The sequence below is a fragment of the Drosophila teissieri genome, chromosome X (assembly GCF_016746235.2).
Source record: "Drosophila teissieri strain GT53w chromosome X, Prin_Dtei_1.1, whole genome shotgun sequence".
Taxonomy (NCBI): Eukaryota; Metazoa; Arthropoda; class Insecta; order Diptera; family Drosophilidae; genus Drosophila; species Drosophila teissieri.
Window position 1 is genome coordinate 8909931 of NC_053034.1, and position 20548 is coordinate 8930478.

Consider the following 20548-nt stretch of genomic DNA (forward strand, 5'->3'; position numbering starts at 1 on the left):
AAATCCTTTGAAATATTAAACATTTTATATAAAGGTATCCTTAGGTCGCTGCTCAAAGACTCCCGCTAATTTGTGGTTTGTCTTCTTGCTGAGTTGTGTTCTTTTCGTAACTTTAGTGGGATTCCCCTTACGCTCATCAACTAGCTTGTTGTTGCACTGCATTTTCTGCGCTTTTCACTTTGGCCCACCCCCTCCGGCTTTTCCGACCCTTTGACGCCGCCAGGAACTTACTGATTTCCCCCCTTCATTACCCCCCCTTCGTTCTGTATCATTGCCTTTGCTTGTTTCGCCGTCCCTTTCTGATGGCAATGCATTTAGAACCAGATCTTACAACATTTTTTTGGGGTGGAGGGGGAGGCGTGAGAGGGGGGAGCCAGCATCTTGCTGTCCTCCTTTGATATCTTCCCTCTCGCTCGCACTGTGCGTGTATGTGTGTGTGTGTGAAATGTTTTTGTTGTTTGCTGCCGCTGATTAAATTGTTTGAGAACTTTCGTTTATAATTTGATGCCCCACCCGCTTGAAAACTCGCCACCCACACGGCGATTTTCGGCCAGAAAATTCCTACCACCACCCACCCACAACCCACCACCCACCGCCCGCCGTATTTAGTTTCATTTCTGTGTGCAATTAGGCAGCATTTATCTCGTTTAAATTTGCGGCAGTTTACGAAGCTCAGCGGGTCCCGCTTATCACAAAAACCCAAACAAAGCACAAAAGATACGTCGGCGGGGATACACAGCGCCAAAAAGTAGGTAACTGACAAATTCTTGAACTAAAATGCATGTTTAACATATATAAATCTACAATCCGTAGTTTATTTCTATAGTTCAAATTTAGTTTGGTGCATAACAAATGGGAATCAATGAGGTGCTGCTGCCAAAATATTTTTTCTCAGTGCAGGGAGGCTGGAGACTGATGAATGCCTGGCTAAATTTAACTTAGAACTTTTCGGAGTCTCTGGAAAATTCAGATCTGAAGCGGAGATGTGTGTGTGTGGGAGGTGGAAGAGATTAAGAGAAAGATGAAGGAGAACCGAACGACTTTTTAACAAGGGACGTGGCCGTGGACGTGGCCATAATATTCAACGAGCCAACTTTGAAAGGAGATGTATAAAATTAAACCAAGAAACATTTGGTGTGGTGAAGAGCAACATTTTTGGAATATTATTAATGATCAGGGGGATGCAATTAATTTGACACAATGGATAATTACTATGTTCCGGAAGACCTGCACAAAGATACCTTCGTAACCAGTCAGCACATTCTCTGCCTTCCCCATTCTACATACATATGTATATATGTACATATGTATATGAGATGGGTCTCCATAACAGACCTACTTACTCAATTGTTTCTCGCTCACTTCACATGGTGCCCCTTTTCGGGGAAAGCCGGAAAAGCTGCCGGGAAGTACCTGCAGCCTTCGAGCTTCGAAGGAGGCTCAGCCTTCTCAGCCTGCTCGATTCTAATGCATTTCCTAACCCTGATGGCAATTGAAATGCTGCTGCAGTGGAAGAAGCAGCAGGAGCTGCAGCACCATCACCAGGAGCATCATCATCGTCGTCTCCTCTTGTTGTTCCGTGTGGCATGTCATCATTAGTATGTCGTCTGTGCACCATAAACTCGGCTATTACCCTGTAGAAAGTGATAGTGGCATATTGGTAGGATTCAATTGTTTGGCAACTCAATTAAATAATGTCATTTCATATTTTAGTATTGAAGTACATATTTTCGAAATGCAAGGAGGGTTGATGAATGTGTGTGGCATTTGCAACATGTGTTGTAAAGCTTGTGCAAAGCTTTTGAATTCTAAATACAATTCTGTAAGTAATGGGTAGCTTTGTGAAGTGAAGTTGCACTGCAAGCTAGCTACTTGCTGTATTTGGTCCTACGAGCCGGATACCCTCAATACACGGATTTCGTCCGACTCCCGACTCCCGACCCCGTGATCCCTCGCATTTTGGTGCTGCTCTTCTGTTTCTGGGGCGGCGGCTCTAATGCATTTTTCATGCATACATTTAGCAAACGTTCGCCAATCAGACGATGCCGCTACTTGATGCCTGCCTGTCTCTTTTGGATCCCCCCCACACTCCACCCCACTTCACCGCACTCTGCCCCATGCCATGGCACCTGTCCTTTTGTCCGTCCGGAACTCAACTCGACTGCAGTTTTTTGGTATTTGTCATGTTGACAAATTGCAATGCCAACCAACATATGTGGAACTATTCGGGATAACCGTAGGATATCGGGGTGTTTCTGGAGGATGGTGAGGGGGCATTGGGGGGGGGGGTTGCCGATTGAGGGGCTGCCGCTCACAAGTCCCAAATCCATATGCAAATGCCATTGACAGGTGGGCAGGCGCAGGTAATCTGCATGAAAGTCTGTGTTTTTTTTTTTGTTTCGTAGTCCTGTTTGCATTGGCTAAATGCACCTAGAGAAATCCGATCAATAATTGGCTTGGCAGTACGATAATACTTTGATTAAATGGCTCAATTATTTGATTCGATTTAATTCGATTTAGATATTGACATTATAAGCGGGGTAATGGATACTGTGTAATTGCTTAAGAGAGAGTTGCTCATAATAATATGACTTTCATTATGATTCCTAAATGCGCTTTTGCTTTTCTTTCCAGTGTATTACAGATCTAAAAAAAAAAGAAGAATTTAAACCTTCATTGGGCATAGAAATGCAGCGATTCAAAGCCGATACAAACTCGATTGGGCTGGGGAATTTTTTGTTTAGTACGGGTGCGTCAAATCGCTCTTGAACAATTGCATTTTAATTGCAGTTACAATTGCAGCCCTGTCGCAGCTGCAAATCTGCGTTGATTTGGCAGCCCCTCCCCCCCCCCCCCCCCCCCCCAAAAATGCTAATCAAGTTTTGGGCCGCTTTCCGCTTCCGTGGCTGATTTGCATCGGTTAATCAACGGCACAGCACATATCGCTTAAAATTTCAGTTTACGCGAACGTGCTGATTTCGGTGTTTTGCAATTATCGGCGATATGTTTCGTGTCTTATTTTTATATTTATTTATCTTGCGGTTTGTGCTTAGGCCTTGAATTCGATGAGATCATAAGCCCAAGTGTTTGGTCGCACCGAAATTAAACAGAGCTCTTGTTTGTTTTTCCAAGGAACAGGAGAGTTCCACTCGGTTTGGGGTTTTATTTTATTTTTTTTTTTTTTTGGGAAAATAAATAAGCAAGAGAAATTTGAAAACAAATTGCCGAAACGTGAGCGACATTTTCAAGCAGACGGAGACTGAAACTGATACCGGAGATAATTTTCGTGAAAGCCCCCTTTTGTTTTGTTTGGTTTGGTTTCGTAGTGAAAAATAATTACGAGGACGTACCCAAAAGATTACGAAGATTAATTTGAAACATTCATAATTGAAAGGTACGAGTTATTTGCCTTCAATCTGCTGACCTCGAACTTGGGCAACATTTTATTTTGCAACCGAAATTTTGATTTATGCTCAAATGTCTGTATTTATTGTGATATTCTCTCGACTTATTACTGTTGACCCTGAAATGCCGGAATAAAGGCTATAAATCAGACGAGAATGCTGGCCAAACATTTATTTTAAATAATAAATAAATATTATTGACAAAGCTTAGTGGGATTTAATAAAAATTAAATGAACATAGTTACTAAATGTTCAACCATTTGAACGAGCAATTCGTGTGACCCCAGTCAATGATAATTTATTTTCTGCTAAAAGCCAGTTCCGTTTGAATAATATAACTTCTCAAGGGGCGGCGGATAATTAAGTTTTTTTTTTTTATTAATTAACAACTGCACTCGGCGTGATGATGATCAGATACTCACGTGAAGTATCCGTCAGATTGTTTTCGTGGAATACCCTGCTCCATGCCGATAATTTATTTGCTAATTATTTAAAGCCACAATTTGTAAATAATGTTGATACAATCGAACCGCCTATACTCGTGTATACCTTTATGTATGTATAGAAATATAGATATAGATGCTTAAGTAGAAATTCCCCCGAGCCCAGAATTATTCCAGTTTTTCCCTCTCTGCCCTCCATTTGGTCATTTTGCGGCGGGGCGCCCAGGTTCCATAAAAACAGGTCTCGAGGCTTCGGAACAGAAAAAAAAAGTAGAAAAAAACAGTAGAAAAAAAAACAGATATAAAAAGTTGAGAGAAAAAATCCAAGCACTACGGCAAACTTAATTAGAAACAACAGCAACAACTGCGGCGAGGCAAATAAAAATTAGAAATCTTGAAATGTTGCTAAAGTTGTTGAGCATCTGTAGTGGATACGTGGCTTTGACGCTTGTTGTTATTCTTATTTCTTATTCCCCAGCAAAAAAATACGAAAAAAAGTTTACACAAAAAAAAAGAAAAGACAAGCGGTTTCGAGCCCAGTCATGTGAATGGCTTATGCTAATTTTATTTCATTTCGCCGTGGCTTTAATTGTTGGCGGCCCGCGAAGTTGGGCCAAATACTTCTAATGGAAATGATAATTCGGGTATAATTATTATTATTTTTTTTTCGTTGCTATCCCACAAAGAAATTGTGAGTCTTTGATGTGTCAAAGTCGAGATCTTCCCAGAAATCAATAGATTGTATTGTTTTCTATTTTTTTTTATTTTTTGTTGCTAGCAAAGTCAATAATGATATCATTATCAGCGGCTGTGAGTTTTCAAAAGATGACTAATGCGTTTTGGTGGCTGAGAGTAGCAGTTTTCAGTAGCAGTTTTGCAAGGCAACTTAATCAATCAATAAACTCGGCTTAGATCTACAGTCTTATTGGCCAGATTGGTTTCAATACCAATGGGCTATCATTAGTTTTTCAATAGCTCAATGGCATTGTTTGTGGGTTAATGGAATCTGTCAATCAACTGATAGTTACGTTGGTTAACTTGAACTCAATGAAAATGGTTAGTTAATAACTAACTAAATGAAAACAAAAACCAATTGACAATTGTATAGCCAATATGTACATATCTTTCAACAAACGAGTTCAATTTGGAATCTGCCTGCAACTCTTGCATTAGTGTTTATTTAAGCCAAATTTCCAACGAAAGTTTGTGCAATCGAAACTTTTTTAAATCGCCAAAGCCACAGTTGCATTGCCAGCTGTTATCGGATCTATCGATGCAACTTCCACCAGCTATCCACCGTTTTTAATTAGAACCCCTTGCCTTGTTAGCACATTTTCGATGTCACAAACTTTGTGGGGCTTGTAATCGAATATATTTTCCGGTCGGACGCCACGTTATATAGTACAACATGTACGTGTTTTCGGAAGGGGGACGGAAGGGGGTTTGGGGGAAATGAGGGTGAGGGATACAATCTGAACTATGGTGGCTTGCCATTTGGATTTGAATTACTGTCCGATGGAATAATGGTCTCGAGCAGGGAAGACGAGACTTGCAAACCTTTGCGCAAGTTAATGAATGAGCTGACATTTGGGTTCGGTTCGGGGTTCGCTTCGGTTCGGTATGGTTCAGTTTTGCTTTTTTGTTCGGCTTTCGGCTGAGAGCCATGGGTAAAGTTCAAATATTGGTTTGCATCGGTTTACACACAAATTAAAAGTACCAAAAAGCAGAAAGTAACATGCCAAAACAGAGTGGCACCAAAAAAGTTGGTCAACTAAAAGTTTCACCGTTCGCAATGCTTTTCAGCTCCCTGCAATGCCCTTGCCATTAAAAATAATAATATATGTACATATATATATATATATATATATATATGATGGATGAAAATAATCGAATATTATTTACCTGCTACTTGGACATAATTCGTTTTGCAAGTTCTATTCGAGCAAGTGGCACGTTCTCAGATTAAAATGTCTGAACGTGATTAAATGAAAATTGAAAGTTTATGATTTTGTGCAAATATTTACCATGGCAAAACCAACAGATATTTGCATTGTTTTCAAAGTATTTGTCATAAGATAATTTCATAAATAACTACATTGTATACTAGAATATACAAGAATTCTATGCCAAAATTTGCATTTAGCATAAACATTTGACCTAAAGCGAACTTAGAACTCATTAGTTTTTTGACCGTTTAGAGCAGAGAATACCCAGCATTTTCTGCCGCTGATGGGTACTCCAAATAGTACTGGGCAAACTTATAGACATAATCACAACTGTGGCTGATACCCGAGTGCAGCAACAATGGCAACAAATTTGTGTGTGTGCAACAACATGGAGGCGTGGAGCGAAGAGCCAACTAACCACAATGAACTTTGGCAAACTTGCTGGGGCGAAAAACCCCCCGAAAAATCCAACAAAAATGTCAAAAGCCAGAAAGCGAAGAAGCTCAAAAGCAGCAAACTGCTAGCTGGTAACTGGTAACTGGTGGCTGGTAACTGGTAACTGGAAGCCTGTAAGCAGCAAACTGAAAACTGAAAACTGAAAACGAGAAGCGACCTTGCCCCGAGTGCCAAATAAAAGTCGATCATAAATATTTGCCTAAACAAGAAAGCCGGGGCCAGAGAATAAAGCAAACTTAAATTAGCCATCAGCTTCAGTTGGCCGTTGAGCTAAAAAATTTGTGTGCCATAAAATGTAAATAACGGTGGCTGGCCCAGGACCTCGAGCAGCTGCAGGACCTCCAGGACTCCAGATGGTTCCCCTCCAAAAGAGAAACCTACCAAAATAACAAAAAAAAAAAAAAATAAAACCCAAGAAGGAAGTTAAATGAAGATATTTGTTACAGTCAGTGCACCTTGAAATCGTTCTGCGCCAACCCCCCGAAAATTCAGCCAAACAAAACTGAAAGACGACGAACCCCACTCTCTCTATATATATATATATATATATATAAGTATATATATGTATATATAAAAGTATATATTTGATCGGGTGTGGCAGACAACGGAGTCACCTGCGATAAGGTGTGCAGATTTATTGGCCCGACTTGAAATGGGGCAAAAAGCTGCTTCGAATTGAGTGCTGCAAGCAGCTTAACTTTGTTGTATCCCCAACTTTTCTTTTAACCCCCCCAAACCCCCCAGTTATTTGTAGAGTGCTAGGTAGAGCTTATTTTTGCATATCTGGGGATCAATCAATTTGCAGGTTTTGAGTTCTCTTGAGTATTATGCGGGATTTATTGAAGGGTTCCCTGGGAGTAAGTGCGATTAGTACGATTCCATCGATTGCTGTGCTCATTTTGAATTTTAGCTTAATAAAATGCCATTATCCCTCCTGCTGTCTTATTATTTATTGATTTATAAATTATTATTTTAAAATAAATAACTGGCATGTGAAAGTTGATTTATATGAAGGGCATCACGCAGTCGCGCTAAATGGATAATTCTATTTGCTCGCGAATCTTGTGTATTATGCGAGCTTATTTCGCCCGTTGCTTGGATATCTTTTATGGTCATATCCTGCTGTTTTTGCCTCCTCAACCGCCACTGCCTCTGCCACTGCCACTGCCACTGTTCTTGGAGTCGCTCCTGGAGATCCTGGTGGGGATGGGGAGGAGGAGCAGGAGGAGGCGGTGACCAGAGTGGAGTGCCAGAGACAGATTATCATCAGTGGGCAACTTTATTAGTGTCATTAGATGCAGTCAAAGCGCACGGCATGGATCAGCAAATGCTGGCCATGCAATGCCTGAAAACTCTACTTTATTGTTCTCTCTTCAGAACGAAAAAAAACCCCCCTCCGAATGCCCCCTAACCCCCCGAAACGCCCTGGAAAACATCATTTTCTCTGCCGCTTTTCCTTCGTCTTCTGCTGGGTTTTTGCACCCAGCAACTACAACAAGCACTCCGTTTTGTGCTATTTTGTCTCTGTTGTTGCTGCGAAACGACTAACTGCAAATTAGTAGCTACTTCTAGCAATTTATCTGAGCATTGTATGCCTCACATACTCGTACATGGGCGCAGTGTCGGCTTTTCACGGGGGGGAGGGGGAGGGGGATGAGGGTATAACAACCGTCAGATTGGAGTCTCATTATGAATACGCGTTTGCAGTTTGGACAGTGACGGACAGGCGGCGGGATGGAGTGGAAGGGGGGGGGGGGGGGAGGCTAAACTAGGGGGCTCTCTACCATCATCATGGCAGTCATCATCCTTATTACGGGTAGCATCTTCCTCTGCTGCTGCTGCTGTTGCTGCTGCTGCTGCATCTGCAATTGTATCTGGCCGAAACCGAAAACTAGAAACGCTTCAAATGCCAGGCCATGTGCGATGCCTCACAGATGCACTGCGCGAAATGGGCAGCTTGAAGATGCACAACTCTCCTCCCAAGTGTTATTATTACAAAAAAGTGTTTACTGAAATGGTTGCTGGTACCAATACTCTTATAAATACTTAAATGATTGCTAGCACCAATACTCTTATAAATACTTATTATTATTCTTATTTGTTCAAGATTATTATAATATTATATATGTATATCTGTGCCCCATTGTTTGCCCTGCATTCGCATTCGTCGTAACTCTTGTCATATTTCAACTTTCCTCGGTGGTGCTGCTTATGGTGGTGGTGGTGGTGGTGTGCATGTGTTTCATAAATTTTGTATGCTCATTATTTTTGGCTATGCGAGAGCTATGGCCAAAAAGGTGCGGGTCCCGTACTCGAACCTTGTACTTTGCTGCCTGCTGTAGTATCCCTAGCTACTTGCACCCACAACTCCTCCTGCTCCTCCTCCTCCTCTTTCTCCTCCTCCTCCTCCTCCTCTTTCTCCTCCTCCTTCTCCTCCCCATTCCCATCCTCATCCTGCTGCCCCGATCTACCGTTATTGTTCGGTGGCCGCTCTCCTTCGTCTGGCATCCAAACATTTTCAAGTGACTCAAAGTTTGCCATGTGTGTGTTTGCGTATCTGAGTGTGTGTTTCAGGTTATCTGTGTGTGTGTTTCAGAGCATCCCAGTGTGTGTGTGTGTTTGAGCATCCCAGTGTGTGTGTGTGTGTGTGTCTGGTGGCAACCTAATTTTTTGGTTTACGTTCAGTTTTAATGGGCTTGGGAGCCCGTCAACGTAACTCTCCCTTCGTCTTCTTGTTGTTTATAATGCTATTGTTGTTGTTGCTGCTGCTGTTGCTGCTGCTGTTGTTGTTGCTGCTGTTGTTGCGGCGTTTGTGTTGCAGTGTTGTTGTTGCTGGCAGCATCCTCATCAACAACAAACGTAGGTAGCTAAATTATAGCAACAACAAAAAGTGAAGAAAGGGAAGAAGATAGAGGAGTTAGCAGCGAGCCACGACACTGAGAGAAAATGTAACAAAAAGCTAAACAAAAATCTGATAAAAATAAGCTTTTCCAAAAGAATATATTTGTATGAATATTATTATTATATTATTAACTATACTCGTATATCCATTAGCAAGTTGGAAATATATTTGCATCAGTTACCATTTATTTAGTTTATTTAAACAATTTTCAAAGGATAACGTAAATGTAATTTTTTAAGTGGTCTATTCCCCTTTATTTTTAACTCTCTCTCTCTCTTCATTTGCTAAAAAACAATTGTTTCTTGTTTATGGCCCGAAGGCAAACATTTTAAATTTGGCTCCGTTTTTTTGGTTGCCGGTTTGCGTTTCGGTTTTGCTTTGGTTTTCATCATATTGCCGCTCTTTCTTTGTTTCTGCAAATGTTGTTTTTTTTTCCTCAACGCAATTAAGGTAACTAAAATAGGGCATCAAGAAAATATTAGATTTTTTTTGTTTGTTTTTGCAACATTTCTTTTCACATTTATTTCCTAATTTGATTTCGAGTGGCACCTGTACAACAACAAAAATAAAAAAAAAACACAAAAACAGCCTCTTCAGATTCCAACAAGTTTTCCCCCTTTCTTTTATAGTTTTACGAACTTTATAACTGCAGGATTTCCTTTATTTTCCACTTGTTGGGCATAGTTTTACGATTTTATAAATTGGATTGCTCTTGCCGCTTTCATCTCAAGCTGTTGATGTTGCTCTTGTGCACATATGTTGCTGTTGCCAGTCATGTTGCTGCTGTTGCAGATGCTGTTGCAAATGCTGTTGCTGTTGCAGATGCTGTTGCATATGTTGTTGCTGTTGCAGATGCTGTTGCAAATGCTGTTGCTGCTGCCTGTTGCTGTTGTAAGTGTTGCTGGCGTTGTTACTGCTGCTAATTGCGTTTTGCTGCTGTTGTTGCTGCTGCTGTTTGCACTGATGTTGCTGCTGCTGCTGTTGCTGCTGCTGCTGTTGCTGCTGTTGCTGTTGCTGCTGCTGCTGCGGCTACTGCGATGTTGCTGCTTCTTTCTCCTTGCCACTGGGGCTCCATATGGAGTTGAAACTTTTTGTGTTGCCGCCGGGCCACTTGCTGCAGCTCCTTCTGCTGCTGTTGCTGCTGTTGCTGCTGCTGCTGCTCGCATTAATAGTCAGTTAGTATGCGTGGTAAACGCTCGCGGTCTGGCAAAAAAAATGAATGAAAATATATAGAATAAAGTGCCTGGCGAGCCCAAAACTTTTTTAATGTTTCAAATAGTTTTAAACTTTTTTTCCATATGCTTTTGGGGCCGACAAAATCAAATGCAATTAATTAATGAACAGCTAAAGCGCAGCATGTGGAAAATCAAACGGAAAATACTTGATTTTTTTCCTTTTTTACTGATATTACTGACAAAACTTTTCGCATAAAACAGATATGTTTGAATTTTGTGAGACGTGAATTATGCATAATGTTTGCATTTGGCCACTGCTCATATCGCTCTTACTCTTTCCCTCTCGCACTTGCTGTCTCTTTCGAACGCATTTGGCAGACAGCAACACACACACAGACACACTTACAAAACGATTTCCGTTTCCTGTGTTCATTAAACTGTCCGAAAAAAGAAAGCGTCGACCGCACGGATACATGAGTGCCAGGCGGCAGATACCCAGATACTCAGATACTCAGATACTTAGATACGCTGGGCACAATTACGAATTCCCAAAAAAAATGAAAATAAATAAAGCTAGGCAAAAACGGAAGGAATAAGAATAAAGAAGACACGAAGCTGGGGATTAAATTACTATGCTCATTGTGTGGCTATTAAATAAAACTACACTTATGCGTGTAGATACATATTGGTCACATATGTGATACTTTGCTTGTCTTTTCTATTTTATAACCTATAATCTTTATAATTTATAAATAACAAAAAGACTTTCCAACTGGGAATCTCTTGGAGTATCTCATGTCTTGTAGGACCATTTGCGCGTATCTGCAATCTGCATCTGAAGTGATTTGCTTGACGAGCTTTCATTACACAATTCGCTATTTATGCCGGCCATCGAACATCACATCTTTTTGCACATGTTTGGCTTGAACAAAAACAACAACTAAACGCAAAAAAAAAAAAGAAGAAAAGAAAAGAAAAGAAACAAGAAGAAATAGTCGCTTGTGTTTTTGTTGTTACCTATTTTTCAGCACCGTTTGCTTTCGATTTGTCTCTGTATTTTTTCCGCCAGAGTCGCTAATGTATTCAAAAGATATCGTTGAAAACAAACGTGGACACAGATACAGTTGCAGATACACGGATACTACAGATACAGATACTACCGATACAGATACAGATACAGATACTTGACTCGGCCGCATTGTTGCTGTTTGTCTCGCCTGTTGCTTTGAAGCCAGCCCGATATATCCGCTACTGTGGTACATTGTACACCCCCCCATTCCCCTGTCCAAAAAGCCCCCTCCTACTACTAGGTACTACCCACAAACCGGCCAAAACCCCACCCCCCCTTGGGGCCCTGCCTGAAATGGGGGGCCACGCACACCGCAATGTGAATGACCCTTTTGTCGTCTTCGCGTTCGCCTTCTCCGTCTCCGTCTCCTTCGCACTGTGTTGGTTTTTCTCTTTGTGTATTTTTTTCCTTTTTTTTTTTTGTATTTATTTGGTTGTTGTGCGGTTACACAGATTTTCTAAGCTCTGCGTGTGTGTGTGTGTGTGTGTGTGTTTGGCCAGGGAAAATAATGGAAATGGAAAATAGTTGAAAATTACGAAGTGCGCCAGCGTATGTAAACCGAAACCTCGCATTAGCCCGCAAGGGGCAAACAGTAAAAAAACTAAAGAAAAACCAAAAAAAAATAAAAAAAAAAACTGAAAAAAAGGCCGGCTAACTGGGCAACAAGTAGGAAAACCGAAATGGAAACAAAAGCAGTTAGCGTTTGAGGGTGATCTATTAAAATAATTATCGATGCAGTTGGCCTGCAATCATTTTCTACGGCTTCCCATTTTGCATTTCGCAGAAAATCCTCATGTTTGCATGTGTGAGCCCCAAAGTAGCCCCGCAAAAAATTGTGGCAAATTGTGGGGTTAAGGGGAGATTGGAAGCCCCCCTTTAGGCATTGTAATTTGAAATTTGTTAGGGACATGCACTCAAGTCGGAAAGTTCAATGTTTAACTTTTAGGCTAAGCCTTTTTCGAATTTGTGACCCTCACGATATAGGGGCAAAAAATATATATATTTATTTTATTAAAGTGCATTTTGTTATGTGCCATTAAATTGATTTAATCAAAAATAAAAACCAAGTTTTGTAGTTTTTAATAAGATTTCTTGATTTGCAGCTTCTTAAATTTGCCCAAAAGTGGCATATAATTTCTCCCAAGACTCGCGTGATTTTGATGCGTTTTGCTTTCCTTGGGAGCCCGGCAAAATGGGTTAAGCTTGGGGGCTAATTATATCAATTCCCATCGGAAATGAGCCACTCCCCAAGCCCCCAACCCCCACCCCCCATTCTCCATCCCTTCTTCTCGTGTTTTCTCCACTTTTTGGGGCCATTGGAAGTCGCACAATGTGCAAAAGACAAAGCAAACAAGCGAACGTGACTGGAAATTATAAAATTAACACCAATATGTTCATGTTTATTTCGGTTTTTGGTCATTTGCGAATGATGATTTTTATTGCATGCTCCTCTCCTTTATATACATATGTACATTATTTCGATACATATATACACACATGGTAAATGCATTGAGATGAATGAGTAAGTAAATATGCAAAGCCGACAGGTAGAATCGACGTAAAAAAAAAACCTAACTAAAATGCGAAAAAAAGTGGCAAGAAATACAAATGCAAGCGTAAACAAACAAAAATGTTCTGCGATCATGTGACGATTAAATAAATTGCTTTTATTGCCTCCATTTCATGTTTGCTCTTGGCCCACGAATCGCACTGCCATTGAAGTGAGGTTATTTTTATTTTTATTTTCCCTAACCAGATAATGGAAGGCGTTTGAATATGCAGCCTGCTGTAATTTTTTGCCAAACTGTATCGATAAACTGTATTTTATGTTTATTTATATATATTTATTTATTGCTGGCTCAGCAGCACAAAAATTATATATTTAGCACGCTCTGCTGAAATCTTGCACTGCAATGCGATAGCAGGCGTTGCGTTCTAAGATATTTATGACTAACTCCCAGAAACCGATACCAAGTCTACATAAGTGTAATCAAAGGTATTGAATAACCGAACTGCGTACAGAGTGCAGAGTATACCGCTATCGGGTGGAAATAATTTACACACATTTGTATTTGTGCTGAGTCTGAGGTTGAACATCTGGGTGTATATTTCAATGAAACATGTGGAGGGCAAATTGTTTTCACTGTCTTTTTTTCTCTGTCTTTTTTTTCACTTCACTTGTTTTGTGCCGAGCGTAGCGGCCAAGCCGTGATTAATTGTTTTGCGGATGATGGGCCAGCCCATATTTATTTGGGGGCGTGGCAGTGGGCTGCGAAAATGTGCGACCATCGAATCGCATTAGTTTGGCAGGAATAACAACAATTGGCAGCACAAAAGTGCAACAATCTAATTGCATTTGCACGCATTTTTCAAATCGTTTACATGGCATTCTAATGGATTTGATTTGATTTTCTTTTTCCCATTTCCCCCTTCCACTCTGACCCCTGTTATTGTGTTGGCCAACAAAAATGTTGATTGGATTCGGTTGTAAAAGCATAAAATCCAGATTTCAGCCTTTATATGTGCGTTGTCTATATGCACATACATACATACATACATACATATATATATTCGATATCGGGCCACACAAAAGCCATTCAAGTTCAATGTTGCCATTGCACAAAATCGTGCAAACAATGGGCGAAAAAGCAGTTCGATTCTAGACTCTTAAAATGTGGTTTCAAATTGTAGTTTTCAAATTATTTTCAGAACATGTGTCGATTGTTGGGAAATTTGAGATTTTCTCTGCTAAGTGAAACATTTCATATGAATTATTGAAGATCTATGCAGTGAGATACTTTCGCTAAAGTGGCTCTTTCAATTGTGATTTATGGCCGACAATTCATTAAGTGCTATCAGAACAACATACTCGAAGTTTCCCACATTAACAACTGATGTTTTATTTTGCTGGCATAGCAATGTTTTTTGATTTATAAGACGTAATTTAATAATTATTATCGGAGGATCAAATTTAATGGTTCCCCAGATAATCGTTTGAGTTTCTTACAAAATTATAAATTCAATTTAATGGTTTCCAAGATAAACGTTTAAGTTGCTTTCAAAATTATAAATTCAATTATAGTTAGAAATTTCTAAAATTATATATGCGTGTGGCAATGTTTATCTTACTTACAAACTTACTTACTAAACTTAAACAAATACAATAATGGGGCTAAGTGAAAAGTTATGATAGTTAGTATTAATATTTTGATTTGTGTATTGCTAGTTTCAATAAATCAGATATAAACTCACGTCTTCAGTTGAGTTCTTTGGCTCAGCTTCTCTGTTTTCAGTTTTCTGTTTTTTGTTTGTTGTTTAGAGTTTGACTTGACTTTAGATGCCATTCATGGTCAGCTGGGCATTAGATCGTCAGCTCTCCTCCTTGAAAATTCCCCCGCTTCAATCAGTTGGATCCCCTTTGCTACCGATGTGATTTTTTTGGTTTTTTTTATTCGCTTCTCTGCAACATTTTTATTATTGAAAATTGTTATTTTGCCAGCGAGTGGGAAGAGTGGCGCAGAAGTTGAAATTGAAATTGGGCGCAGCTGGCTGGAACTGTAACTGCTCCTCCCCATTTTGGCTTGGGTTTTCCATTGCCTCTTTTTTTTCCACTTTTTTTTTCGATTTTTTTTGTTTTTTTTTGCAGACTCCAGTGTAGCATATTTCCGCCTTGGCTACTGTCTATCTTCATTGGGATTTCTTTTTTTTTCGTAGGGTGTGTCGCCTGTGTCGCACCTCTGCACAAATCCCAAGAACAACATGGGGCTCGGGGAAAAATCTGGTGAAAATCAGGAAAATGCACAACAACATTCGACACTTCAGCTGGGCGCCGGCTGTCAAAGTCAAGTCGAGTCATCTCGACTCCAAGTCAAGTCAAGTCCATTTCATTCCATCACTCTCCACTGCAGTTGGGCTTCCAGTGTGCCTGCCTATCTATTGGCTACAGCTTCGGCTTTGGTTTTGGCTTTGGCTTTGTATATGGCAATGGCTTTCACTTTGAGCGCTGCTGATTTTTTTCCCATTTTCCGCTCACTAATTTTTCCGGATGCAGTTCGTCGTCGTCCCTCTGTCGCTCCCTCAATTTTCCATTATCGTCGCATCGTCGTCGACTCTGGAGGCCCGCATGAATGCAACTTCCTTTAAAAAAAAAAAAATATAGAAAATAGAAAATTGGAGAGGTCGAAATTGACCTTTGTCTAGCGCCAAAATAGGGCTGCACTTGGCGAAAATATGGGGTGCTTAGGGCTAAAAGTTAAAGCATAGCTTGCAGAATCAGATTTATTGCCAGTTTTATATAAATACATTTTTGATATGATCTAATAATTTATATGCTGTTCTTAATGTTTAATTTTTTTCACTGTAAATCCCCCACTCCGCCGGCCCTGAAAATCTTTTTGTCATTTTGCCATTCCATTTGGACATTAATTATGCTAGTTGGTGCGTAAATTTCCGCTTCAGTTTTTGGAAAATAAGAGCGAACGGAAAATGGAATAAAACTATCCCACCCACACCCGCTATTTGTAAGTTTTTTTTTAGTTGGATGGTTAGATAAATCTTTAAATGACAGTTGAGCTATTATTCCCATTATTATTATTATTGGCACTAATCTGGTCGTTGTTTGGCATGATTTGGCTCCTTTAACCGATTGCTGATTGTGATTAATGGCTTCGGATTTTGAATTGTGGATAGTGGGGCTCGAATTACAGTTTTCGATGTGGTTCACTGGACTCGAACTCGAACTCGGAATCGGAGTCGGAGTTGGACTCTCTCCATTCGGCCCTCGAGGGCATCGGATCTATTATTCGTTTGGTTTTAATTTATGGCGAGACATCACATGTACATATGTGGGATATATGTGAGGGCTTATATAGCATAGCATAGGGTTCGATACCGATGCCGTGTGAAAACAAAAGCGAAACTCTATAGCTTAAGGCTGGAAAGCCATTTAATGCCAGACACCAGCGGTGTGCTGTCACTCACTCACTCACTCACTCACTCATTCCGTCAGTCAGTCAGTGAGTCAGTCAGTCAGTGAGTCAGTCGTTCATTCAGTCAGTCATTCATTCATTCAGTCAGCCAGTCAGTCAGTCGGTGGGCAAAAGTTCAAAGGGCATAAGCACCTCAGTGGGATACCCCACTCCAGTATTTTCACCAACAAATTGAGTGCACAGAAAAGGGATAATCGTGCCGAAAAGCCCCAAAAGGCTTTCCACCACCTCCAACTCCCCCCTGATCCCCCCTGCCCCCCGCCAATGAAAGCGAAAAAAAAGAACAGAGGAAATCTTCGATTTCTGTTACGAATTTTTCGCTTTTCGTTTGTCAGAGCTCAAAGGCAAGTTAAATGCATAGTCTATTCGAAGAATTTTTTGGTGTTTGTACAACCGAAAAGAAAGTAAAACACCCGGAAACAGACAGGCGCCAAAATCGCTAGTATACTATGGACCACTTAAGTACTCTTAACCAACTGTTAAGTGCAAGTCCTTTTTCAAAAATCACATACGATTATTTCTAATATTTCAAATATGTTTCAAAATGACTTTTTAATATTTGTAAATATTTATTATAATACATTTAGGATTATGCATACCCTGCAGCGTGTAGGGAAGCATATAAATATCAGTTGGATATAAAACTGCTTGTGTGTGTGGCAAGCGAAAAATGGCCATGTCCAAAAGTGGCAAAAGGGATTTTTCGGCTGGCTGTTGGCAGTGCCCCTTCGTCACTGCGTTTTTCCTTTTGCCCCCATTGCCAATCTGCCCTTGGGCCCGAAAATTGAAATCGAAGCCGTAAAGCAGCGGCAAAGGGATCGGAATTGGGGGGTTATGACTGGAAAAAGAGCTCAGCCCAAACACCAAGGAAATACAATAAAAATATTTACCAGTGTCGTTGTTGTTGTTGTTGTGCAGGTGAGGCGATGTGCTGGTAAAAGTGAAGGGGTTAAGAGAGGGGGCTAACTGGGGTTAAGCGAGTGGGGTTAGTGGTAAGGGGACATCGCATCCCCTTTGGCAACCTCACCTTGAATGGCCAACGAAAAAAAAGAACAACGTAATAAATAAATGAAAATGACGAGGGCAATTGATTTATGTTGCCGTTGCATAACTTTCATGCAGCACTGTGTGCGATTGGAGCCAAGGAATTAGATTTATTTCCCGGTCTCGTTCCCTTTATCCCTTCAAGTCGAATTACCTTAATGTTATCAGCAAAAATACTTTACTGTATTTTATTCAATGTTTATGTGAAAAAGATAGCAATGATATATAATATTAGATTTGTTTCTGCGTCTTATTGATTTTTCAAAAGTTCTAAATTTGTTTAAAAAAAATGGATATTCATAAGCTATTTGTAGCTTACGATTTTTGCTGTTTCATTTGCGATTGAGTCTTCCGCTCGTTTTCTGCCGCGTTGACCAAAAACTTTTGACCAACTGCAAGCGCAGCTAGAAAAACTGCCAGCCAATAACATACATATGGCTAAATGCAGATATATGTATATATATAAACTTCACCCATTAACACAGTTTTCACTCGGATATTTAACCCAAATACTAGAAACCCAGAGAGACACAAAGCATAAGACTGAAGACCCGAAGACGCAAGAATGAGGAAAAGCCGAAGAATGAAACAGCAAAAGTCGTCACAACGCTAAGAAAAACGAATGAGCCAAAGAAAGAAGAACTACTTGGAGCTTGCAAAAAAAATAAAAAATAATCTGGCTTAAAAGAAGACCAGGTAAAGAAGATCGCAAAGGGGGCGAAAAAGGGGGCTGATTCAAGTAAAATGCGGCGCCGCAAAGTCACTTTACCTGTTTCTTTTTTTTACACAGAGAACAATTGCTGAATGGTATTTTTAGGTTGCATAAGTCATATGCATGCAGCAGCATATTTTTTATTGCATCAACATGTAATTATCTCTTTATTTATGTCACTGGATAAATATATGTTTATATGTTTTCCTTTCTCTATAATTTTTACAAATTTCTTGGTTAATTTTTTCCCCTTATATTCAGAATGTCTTTCAACTTCGCTGACACCTTTTTATCTCCTATCGCTGCATGCAAAAACGTTGGACACCCATTGAATTCTTACCCCCGATTTGTCAAAAGCAGAACCAACTATGTATGTAAAAAGAAAAAGGAAAAACCCTCTTTTCATACATGCTCCCCTGTTTTTCCACCATTCGCAAATCGCAAATCGCAAATCTCGCAATGAAAGCATATCAAAGCCAGAACACACGAAACAATGATGAATCAAGGTGAGAACCGGGTGGCAAAAAAAAAAAAACCAAAGTGGAGATGGGAAAATGGGAAATGGGAAATTTGCTGACTAGTTGCTGCCCAGCTGGAGGAAAACTCAAAGCTCGACGAGATCGGGGGTCAGGAGCTGAGTCTTGTGACGTATCAACCTCCATCAACATTTAGTTGACAATGGCAGGAGGTCAAAGACGAAAGAAAAGAATTTTGGGGAATGGGAAATTGGTCGGATTTTTCTCCAATTGAATATGTATTTCAATTTATGTGCGGCACACAAAAGAGAAGGAAAATGCGTTGCCTCTGAGCGCTGGGAAATTAAAGCTTACACTTTATACAAAAAAAATAAGAAATTGCGGGCAGTGTTTGAAATATTATTCATGTACATTTTTCAAGTTTAATTGTTTATCTGGCCAAGTGCAAATATATTTACGCGTATAAAATTATTTACAGAGAAGATATTCTGAATCGGAGATATTTCATATTTAAATATTAAATTCCACAATGTCAATTAATTTGTTTGCAATAGTGATTAAAATGAAATAATACCATTAAAATATTCTGCACACTCTTGATTACTTCTTAAGTAACCCAAGGTATTTATTCATTTTACTTCGTTGAATTCCCATTGCGAAACGCTTTTCCTTTTTCCACCAGACTTTTCCTCAATTTGTCATTTATTTTCCACTTTTTATTTTCCCCCCAGCCACCAACCCTAATATAAATGCTTTTCGCTAATGTAAAAGAAAATGTAAATATTTCAATTGGGATTTTCGTTGTTGTTGGCCACTTTTCTCTACTTAGAAGTATATTTTATGGCATTATTTGTATTTATTATTGGCCATCTCCTTTGCGATTGTTGTAAATTTTTATTTATATTTATATTGTGTTTTCATTTTCATATATATTTTTTTTCTCTCCGTATTTCGTATTCCTTATCATATTTCACATTCCTGACATAATGCGCACCTGATGCCCCAAAACCGCGTGTGGCCAATTGGGCCAAAACATTTTGCGGTGCTGTCTTTGGATATCTTATATGCCCACCCATCCTTCGCCTTTCCATTTTGCTCCTTTCCTTTCCATTTTTGTTGTTTTTTTTTTTTTTTGATTTTTCCTGAGAGCTTTTCAGCGCGAACATTAGCGGGATTTTGGTTTTCTGAGCGGAGGGTAGAGTGCAATAAATCCAGATCCGAAATGATTTTCTGGGGGGTTTCTGGGCTTAGAGATGGTCGCGTGATTGGATCGTTAGGCCTAGGCCCCTCTTACCCCCTGCCCCCCCCCCCCCCTCTTTCAATTTCAAGTTATGACGGTGTCCTAGTAGTACCCATTACCACCGCCCCCCACTTTCCAGCCTGCTTTTCTCATTTTCCAACTCCCCTCGCTTCTGCGGCCATTTTCGAAAATGGCTTTGGCAATTTCTTGACTGCCGCCGCGTAATGAAAACGGACAGGTGTGCACGGCCTGGCCAAAAAGCACAAAAAAAAAAGCAAAAAAAAAACACCCAATGCCGCCCCCCCTTTGCCCCTCCATGCTCCATCAATGCGGCCCACCACCTTCCATCAACACACAACGCGCCCTGCGGCTGCGACTGCTGCTGATTCGCGTAACTTTTCATTTGCGCAGCGAAATGTCGCAGATGACGATGGGCCATGGGCTAAATACTGATACTGATGTCGATGATAGGCCACCACCCAGCCACCCAACCACCCAAAGAGCCAACCACCCAACCACCCAGCGGCCATCGGCAATGTTGGATTTTCTCTGAAAAATTTTCCATGCATTTTCCATTGACTTGCAGCAAGCAGAAGGCGGCGTGCAAGTGATTTTTCCATAGGGCCTCGGGTTAAATTTGAAATAGAAATGTTCATACTTCATTTCTTGCTTTACTAGATTTTCACGAAAATC

At 40.2% G+C, this 20548-nt stretch overlaps 2 protein-coding genes across 4 annotated transcripts in view; one reads left to right on the forward strand and one right to left on the reverse strand.

Annotated features, from left to right (window-relative positions):
* LOC122623957 (low-density lipoprotein receptor-related protein 2) overlaps positions 1-20548 on the forward strand; it is a 142760-nt gene that overhangs the window by 5281 nt on the left and 116931 nt on the right. The gene's annotated exons all lie outside the window — the stretch shown is intronic.
* LOC122624119 (ataxin-8-like) lies at positions 1280-16185 on the reverse strand. Its single transcript, XM_043803561.1, has 6 exons — positions 16119-16185; positions 15429-15532; positions 10263-10307; positions 10080-10180; positions 9001-9063; positions 1280-1307 (listed from the first exon to the last, which is right to left on the reverse strand). Exons 1-6 carry the CDS (start codon positions 16183-16185, stop codon positions 1280-1282), a joined length of 408 nt encoding a protein of 135 aa, XP_043659496.1.